This window comes from Natrix helvetica, assembly GCF_964273705.1.
Source record: "Natrix helvetica genome assembly, chromosome: Z".
Classification (NCBI taxonomy): domain Eukaryota; kingdom Metazoa; phylum Chordata; class Lepidosauria; order Squamata; family Natricidae; genus Natrix; species Natrix helvetica.
In genome coordinates, this window is record NC_138554.1 from 78,178,860 (window position 1) to 78,188,107 (window position 9,248).

Consider the following 9,248-nt stretch of genomic DNA (forward strand, 5'->3'; position numbering starts at 1 on the left):
AGTTTAAATCCTGTAATTAGTAGCATGTCTGCTGCAAGGATTCTAAACCTGGACAGGGGAAAAACAATATTTGTAAAGAAAAATGATGAAGTAGTGACTAACAGTCTTCTTCCAAATATTTTCTATTTCAATATTACATTAGCCTGCCACATAGCAAAAGAAGTACAGCTGTGCATATAATTTCTTCATCTTATGCACATGGTTTACACTTACCACATATTTGACTCCATAGATAGTCCTCAGAAAAAATATTTTTCATTATTTTAAATAAATATTTGACTTGTGTTAGTTGTAAAATTGTGAATGAATATTAATATATTAGGACTGAGGTGTTTAAAAAAAACTTAGTAGGCAAAAATCTTAGGTGGGCAGAGTGCATGATTTTAAAATCTTAATATTGCATCCATTTTGCATTGTAGTAATTTCTTTGGAAAATGCTAAAAAGCCATCCTTTTTATGATAAAAATAACATGAAATAAATGTGTGCATGTCTAGTGAAATTGCTATATGAAGTATGAACACAATCCTTTTATAAAGGAAACCCTTTAGGGGGAAAAAGAGGTTGAAGGAAAATATATAGATTTGGAATATTACACTTTCCATCATGATTGTTGATTTACTACATATGATGTCTGCTTAAAATAATTGACTTTTCAAGTGTTTGTAAACAATTCATTACTATTGATTAGTAACATACAATAGATCAATTTTTAATGCAAATGGGAATGAATTTATTTAAATTCTCCAGGAGAAATAAAAGCTTGTTCCCTATTTACTAGATACAGAATTTTTCTTTTTTAACATAATTATTATTGAAAAAATTACCTCCATTTTCCATGAAATTAAAAAAGTAGAATATGCTGGAATAGTTAACTAAGAGGTTTAGAAAATAATGCCACAATCGTTGAGTGTTTTTTTTCCTGATTTCTTTAAAAATATTAGTCCAAGTTGAAATAGAATATTTCAATATTAATAAGTTCATATGCTAACATGAAATTTAAATCGTATATTTGGTGGCAAAAGAATGATTAAAATTGTGATGCCAATGTAAAGAACTATAATAACCAGCAAGTTAACGGTATGTGACTTCTTGAAGATGATTCCTCCTGAAAAAGCAAAGTGGAGTTTGCCAGTAACACTCTGGCATCTTTGGCTGTATTGGCAGATTTAAAGGTTTCTTGCCTGCTGCATCTAATGAAGCAAATTGGGAGAAAAGTTGGAGAAGAAAACAAAACATTGAAAAATAATGAACATGGATTGTGTGAAGAAGAGAGAGGGGGGGATGTTTCAAGGATAAATAAACTGCTAGGATATTGGAATAATTAGAAGCAAAAATATACATCACTTTTAATGACTTCCAAAGATGAGTGTAAAAAAAACCCTGAAAAAAACCCTGCTCTGCCTCTCTTGAAGTATATTAAAACCATTTGTGTATGTGCACCATGTTGTTATCTTAAGTGAAAACACTATAGAATGGCTGCATATGTGCACCAAGAAAAAAACACTAATTTGGGGAAATTTCTTAGAACCCCCTTTTTTCCCTGCCATCAGAAATGCCTCAAAGGTATTTAAAAAGAGGTGGGAATTGAAAGAGAAAATAAGTATAAGCAATTCGGAATCAATAATTGTTTTTTACTCATAGTGAGAAATTTCTCCAACAATGCTAGGTTAGAAACAATTTTTAATATCCTTGAAATCTCTGTCAGATTGGCAAAATTCTTCCTCTTCAGTTTTACAGATCGCATTGGGGGGGAAAAAGGATTGTCAGTGAATATGAGTATATAACTATCTCACCAACATACCAAAATCCTTTTTGCAGTAAAATCAACAGAGTATCAAATTTTAAAAAAATCAGTTACCTGTGGGTAAAGATAAATGGGAAATGTTGACATTTCTGCCTCGCAAAAATTAACCTCGGCATGTAAAATGATGGTGTAGCCCCCCCTCCTTTTTCTGTCTTCCCTATCAGCCCAACCTTCTGTGTTGATACATGAATGCTGGTACCCACTTAGAGAGATGCCAGATGATCAGTGCAGAATGAAGGTCCCAGGAGGAAAGATCACATGGTTTTCTTTGCCCTGTGATGTCACCAGCAGATGGCATGGGTACCAGCTCTGGCAGTTGGCATTAATGTCACTTTTTAGAGATCAATGAGATAGTACAGATATACAAGATCTAGACTGCAGGAGACGATGCAACATTCAGATTGAAAAGATTGGAAGGACCCAATAAAATGAAATCTATTAATTGAATCAGAATTTTAAGGCCAAGGTAATGCAAGTAAATAAATATTTCTATGTGCTTGTGTCTGTGTATTTAAGTGGTGCCATTGAGCATGCATGAAAGAGTTTAAAGGGAAAAAAAGGTAACGCTTGTGTTTTAACTATGCTGTTATTTGATATTGCTTCTGTTTCACTGTTTTTTAAATGTTAACATACTTTCACCAATTATGTAATACTGTCAGAATGGCATGGATAATACCGAGAGTTAATATTTTGATGGTGGGCTTAATTTAGCTTAGTTTTTTAAATTGAAAAACCTGCCTCTGAATCAAAGTTTTTTCCGTAATTGTTTGTAAATTTGTGTTTATCTATTAGACAAACCTGAAAGGCTCTATAAAAAGTGACCTTAGAGACAGAAATAATAAAATGAGGAGCAAATGATTTTTCTCTCCCCCTTTTTTCATTCCGGATTCAGAACACACGTGCACAATTGCAATCAGAATCCTGAAACTATTCCTGTCAAATATTAGCTGGAGGGAAACGTCTGTTCCTTGAAGAACACAGATGCCACAGTAAAGTGCGAAAAGACTTAGGTTTGCCTCTTTTTTATTTTTATTTTTATTGAAAAGGGTGGAGGGAACACCAAATACCTTTATTGTAGACTTGGAAAAAATGTTTAGGTTCTGTAGTCTATCATTTTAAAATAAACAAAGAGCAAAAAATGCATTGCCAAATGTTTTCTGTGAATATACTTTTCCACACCGACTTTACCATAAAATTAATAATAATCTGTGTATCACACATTTTCATACTAATCATTAAAAATTCCCACTTCACTTTAAGTCACTGAATGATTTGTTTACCTACTTTTACATTTTAATTATTCCAATTGATTTAGCTTTATTGTGATGATTTGTCTTAAAATATTTGAAAAATATTGTAATATAAAAGTTGATTTTTCCCATTAGCTTAAAATATTTTAAGTTTTAAAATTATTGTCTTTTTAATAATCAAAATAGTGGACTTTTCAAATATATGCATTTATCTTATTATTTTATATTAAATTTATATTAAATGATTTTTTAAAAATATTGTGAGTTCTTAAAAAACTTTAAAAAGGGGGAAGTAATTTTAAAAAGTATTAAAAGTGTCATTGCTTTGTTCTGATTGTTACATCACATTTGAATCTAAATATTTGAATTAAATTAATTTGTAAAAATAGCAAATAATAGTTTTTAATTGTCCTATGTATAAAGAGGGGAGGTCTGGAATATATCGTTTATGTATATTAGATATATATCTCGTGTGTGTGTATATATACTCTCTCTCTCTCTCTCTCTCTCTCTCTCTCTCTCTCTCTCACACACACACACACACACACACACACACACACACACACACTCTAAAAACCATCTATTGGAATTCTTTCAGGTAACATAAAATTATAACATCATGTTAACACTACCGTTTGATGAATCTGTTGTAATGCAAGAGTCCCAGACCTGCAGAAATCTTTCCAGAGAAAATGAAGACCAAAGGCAAATTAAAAAGCCAGAAATCTTTGTAAAACAGATTATGCACCAAGGAACAAATTTTAAAAGATCTCCAGCAGAAGACACAGAAAAAGAGGAAGTAGATGACCGAGAGGAAGAGGATGAAAATGGTTTGCCCAGGAGGAGAACTCTTCGGAAAAAAAAAATGACCAAGATGAGAATGGATAGGGTCAAATTTAGGCGTCAGGAAGCGAATGCCAGGGAAAGAAATAGAATGCATGGCCTGAATGATGCACTGGATAATTTAAGAAAAGTGGTCCCTTGTTATTCCAAAACACAAAAGCTGTCTAAAATTGAAACCTTAAGGCTGGCAAAAAATTACATATGGGCTCTTTCAGAAATCTTACGAATTGGCAAGAGGCCTGATCTGCTGTCATTTGTCCAAAACTTGTGCAAAGGTCTCTCCCAGCCAACAACAAACTTGGTGGCAGGATGTCTACAGCTGAATGCCAGAAGTTTCTTAATGGGTCAGGCAGGAGAAACGGCCCATCACACCAGATCTCCCTACTCTACTTTCTACCCACCCTATCACAGCCCAGAATTGAACACTCCCCCAGGTCATGGAACGCTTGACAGTTTCAAGTCCATGAAACCCTACAATTATTGTAGCCCATATGAATCTTTCTATGAAAGCACGTCTCCTGAGTGTTCCAGCCCACAGTTCGAAGGCCACTTAAGTCCTCCCCCAATTAACTATAATGGGATATTCTCCCTCAAGCAAGAAGAAGGTTTGGACTATAGCAAAAACTACAATTATGGCATGCATTATTGTGCAGTGCCATCCAGGGCTCCCCTTGGGCAGAGTTCTGTATTCAGGTTGCCTACAGAGAGTCACTTCCCTTACGATCTACATCTGCGCAGCCAGTCCCTCACCATGCAAGATGAATTAAATGCAGTTTTTCATAATTAATGAGGAAAGTGAAAATAAACAGTGGTCATTCACCTCTCTGTCTAATTAAGATAAAGCAGATGCTTGTGCCCTGGTTAATTGATGCAACTCTATTAAAAATCTGTTTGCTAGGTTCAAAAGAGTTTTGAGGAGTCATCTGTTTGTTTCTATGTAGAACCAATAATAATAAATGAGAGTAATTGTACTGATTTTATATTTAATCCAGTTTGGATTCTGGTGAGCACTGTGAAATTTTGTTTTCAATGTTTTTGTAATAATATTTTTTTCTTTTCCTCCACAGGAAGGAGGAAACACACTGCTTGATTTGGTCAAGCAGTGTGTTGAAATAAAAATGGTTGAGCTAATTAAACTTACATTGTAGAAAGCCTGCAACTCTATTTAAATTGTACAGTCATTGTATGAATGCATGCTGCTCAGATCTGATGAGTTTAAAATGATGTATTTATACAAATTAGAAATGATATGTATTGGGGTAGAAGTAAATTTTTATTTTGAATTTTTGAGGTTTTTTTATTTAAGGAAAACTGTTGCAAGCATCATGAGGCATGAGAGACATGGTGCCTCAATATTTTAAGCTATGCAAAAAAAAATCTAGAAGCAAAGTGCATCTAAATAAAATAAAGGGTAGCCACTGTTTTTCAGTTGAAATCTGGAAGAATTGCTGGCTGGAGCTACTTATAATTCTCAATTTTTTTTAGTTTTGCATACATTTTAATATAAAACTCATATAGGACTTCTTTTGCATTATTCTGCCTTCACTTGTAAAGTTTGCATAACTGTGTTTTTCTTTATTTTCTCTAAATGCAATTAAAATCTAAATGTTTTTGATCATGACATCAGTTATGACATACTAAAATCATATGGTCACATTTGTGGATTATTGCTTTCTTTCTATGGGATGCTTCTATTCAAAAATGTTAATATTTATTAATATAAATCAATCGTTAAGTCAGATTTTAAGTCAGAGCATTTAAATCAGAGTGCTAAGGCTTGGCAATAAAAGTAAACTTTATAAAGCTGACTGATGACTGGAAGTCCTGTGGATGTAATTCTTCAAGGATTGTTTTTTTTTTTAATTCTTGCTACAAACTTGATTTGTACTAACTATGGTAAATTATGTACAGAGATACATTGCATGATTAGGATCACACCAGATTACAGTTTTAGAATTACATTAAATCAAGAGTTAATAAAGTCTTAATTACTCATTGTGACATTCAAATATTTTACAATTATTCAAAATATTTGGATCAATCAAGATACATTTTTTTGTAATCTTAAAAAGATAGCAACTGAGGCAATAGACAAATATGGCAATTATAGGCATGTAGTCCTACTAAGAAAGCCCTTTTCTATTGTGAGTATATGTGACTCTGATGAAAGAGAAAGTTGGAGAAAGAACTTATGGCTTGGACAGATTGATATGGGAAAAGGTGTTTCCACCCCTTTTTCAAACTATTGAGCGCTTTAAGCTTCATTCAATGAAATAAAGGCAAGAGTGCGGGAAAACCCAATACTTTCCATGCCTAGCTTTTGAGTATTAGGTTACCCCAAAAGGTAAGCATTTATAAAAAGCAGAATGAGGACATGCTGTTCCATACATTCCAGCAAATGTATTTGAATCTGAAATCAAAGGTTGTGGCACACCCTGTTTTCCATCCTCAACACTTCGCTTATTTTTAAGAATATTCTATTAATTTTCAAAGGGGATTTTACTGTCAGATAAGAGTGCTCCAGGTCAGTGTCTTTTGTTTACTTTGATGGTATATTATTTTGTCTCAAAGCAGTAACAATTCTCATGCCACAAAAGTGTTTACATGAACACAAGCTCACAGTTTTTGATATTTCACTGGGGTTACTTGAAAGAATAATCTGCTTATATTGTTTGCACTGCTTGAATGTGCTTTCTGAAAAAGAATACTTAATATTGCATTTCCATATAAAAGATTTCCATCCCTGTATGTGTAGGGAAAGAAATTCAGAATTTTCTACAGGAATACAAATTAAAAAAGCCTATATATTTCTGTTTGGTACCTTTTAGAATCAAAATTAGGAAATGAAATTATCTGACTCCTGAAGGATAAAATACATCCTCTGTGCATCTTGAAAGGTGGCTCAACAATTACCCATATACATAATAGTTACTAATGGTCTTATTCTTCTTAAGAGAACAGTTCTTACTGCTAGTTGTCATCAGCTAAATATACCTCTAAAATTTGGTTCCACCATACATTACCTTATGTATTTTCTGCCTGGCATTTAATGTCTGACCATGCCTACAATACATTCTGTAGTGTGTATGGAAATCAAAAGTACTTATTAGTTATGATCTATTTGCCCTATTGATTTCAATTAGTCATTTCTGAACTTGATTACATCTGGATGGAATCCATGAAAAGTATTATAAGGTGATTAAAAGCATCTATCAGTAATGTAAGGGTAATCACTCAATATGTTTAACACATGGCGAAAATGAGTGCTTACAGGGATTTTAATGTACAGCATATCATACTAAAAATGTTAATAACTACATTTTTTAAACTGAACAAATCTTGCCTAGAACTTGGCTGAGAGGATCAGGTATAACATACACGTAAAATCATCAATAGCTAGCACTGCTTGGGAAAAAAGTATCAAATGAGAAGAATCAGAATATGCTTTACTTTTTAGGGGTACCAACTGAGTAAATATATAGGGGGGAAATCACATAGAACGAATGTCTCAGTCACTATTAATTACTTTTGCTTCTCCAAGCAAGTAATACACTATAATCCTGTTGAGGCAATCAACTAAATACATGCAGAATTTCATGATAGGTTGTCGACAAAACTGCATTAGCTTTTACAAAATCAGATAGAGAATGAAAAAGAGGCATGCTTTTCTTCCCCTGGTTCATATTGCTCAGCAAAATCCAAAGTTGTATTAAAGAAGATTCTTACAACATGCAGAGGTGGACCATATTCAAATTAATGCAAATATTCATATCCTTCCTGAATCTGGTTGGATATGTAGACTTTGACAAAAGGGGAAACAGTCTGAACCCTTCATTCACTCATCTGAATCCTTTTAAGTTCATAACTAAGTATATATAATTAGCCAAAAGTATGCCCAATTTCTACAGATACGTATATACATGCTTTCAAATATTCATCATGTGTAAGAGCAGGCTGACTTGGATGATGTATGGATATTAAACCACCAAGACAAATTGCTACTGATAGATGCCTCTTTAATAGATTTGTCCCTGGATATAACTTTGAAAAAGAGAAAAACAGTAAAACAAGAGGGCCCCATTAAGCGACATTTTTTTGAGCCACTCAGAGTTGTTCCAGTGCAGTAGATATATAGTTTTTCCAATCTCTTCATTTTCAGAACTATTTCCAGCAAAGTTACCATTGCAATAGTATTTATTTTCAGTAGAGTTTTAGTTGCCACTAGATCAGGACAAAAACAAAAACAATCCCAGTCAATCATTGCTCTTAAGAACAAACTAAATATGACATTAGTTACTTTAGTAAGCTTTGTGCAATGTAAGTTAAATGTAAATTTACATTATAAATTAATGTAAATTAAATATGTCATGAGAGGGGATATGATAGTTCATTATTATGCTGGAGGCTCTAAGGCTACTTGCAATAAGCTGAAAGATGTAATTGGAACCAATAACAACTCTCTTCAAAACTGAATAATCTGTTCGAGTTTCTCCCCCAATCATATTTAAGTTATGTTAGATTCATAACCTTAAAAATAATTTTTCTCCTTGCCTCAGTTGTGTTCTCCTCTACACGTCCCCAAAGTTTGCTATTTATTTAAAGTAATTTGGCATACAGGATATAAAGAGATGAATGATCTTTGAGTCTCAATTGTAGAAAATAAGAACTTTTTAAACCTAGTTTACCATTTCCTTGGTCAAATATTGTCAACATTGTCTAAAGTGATTACTTATTTATACTGATTTACCAGGTGATGTTTCATTGAGTTTCAAAGTTGTTTTTTTGCTTTTTTAAGAATAAAATATCTATTTAATAGGAACAATAACAAAAAGGAAACCACTCTTTCTCAGACTTTTTCTCCCTTCCAGGCTACAATGTTGCAACATTGCTACATGGGCATTATAATTGTGACTTGTACCTGTGCTAATGCCAATTTATCTTTAAACAAAGAAAGGCTATTTCAAATTTAGCAAGAATCCAATGACTTGTGATTTAAAAATGCTCCATTGGTGATAATGATGGGAATTCCTTCTTCTGCTAGTTTGCCAGCTCATTAAGAAAAGGTATCCAAAAAGGCATTACAAGATGCCCCAATGTATGACTTTACAAGTAACAGAAACTTGGAAGGCAACAGTGATTAACATTGTAAAGTGCTTCAGATTCTCAATACATTTGTTCATCATTTTTTTAACAATCAACATCTCCATCAGACAGCTTCCCCTCTGAGATTTGTTGCAAAGCAGTGGAAAAACATTTGCAAATGCATATATTTAAATAGAACATAAAAGAAAACAAAAGCTAGCAAGTTATTTATTTCTTGTGAATAGGGGAACAGATATTTTAGAGAAAG

General features: G+C 33.0%; 1 protein-coding gene across 1 annotated transcript; it reads left to right on the plus strand.

The window, feature by feature from the left end:
- The first annotated feature begins 2,058 nt into the window (after positions 1 to 2,058).
- NEUROD6 (neuronal differentiation 6) lies at positions 2,059 to 5,699 on the plus strand. The gene is made up of 3 exons (XM_081932985.1): positions 2,059 to 2,271; positions 2,698 to 2,815; positions 3,654 to 5,699. The coding sequence occupies exon 3, from the start codon at positions 3,675 to 3,677 to the stop codon at positions 4,683 to 4,685; it is 1,011 nt and encodes a 336-aa protein (XP_081789111.1). The 5' UTR covers positions 2,059 to 2,271; positions 2,698 to 2,815; positions 3,654 to 3,674; the 3' UTR covers positions 4,686 to 5,699.
- Positions 5,700 to 9,248: the final 3,549 nt, after the last annotated feature.

Bases quoted from the DNA above. Each gene is read 5' to 3' on its own strand.
- NEUROD6 (XM_081932985.1), top strand. From the start codon at position 3,675: ATGTTAACACTACCGTTTGATGAATCTGTTGTAATGCAAGAGTCCCAG.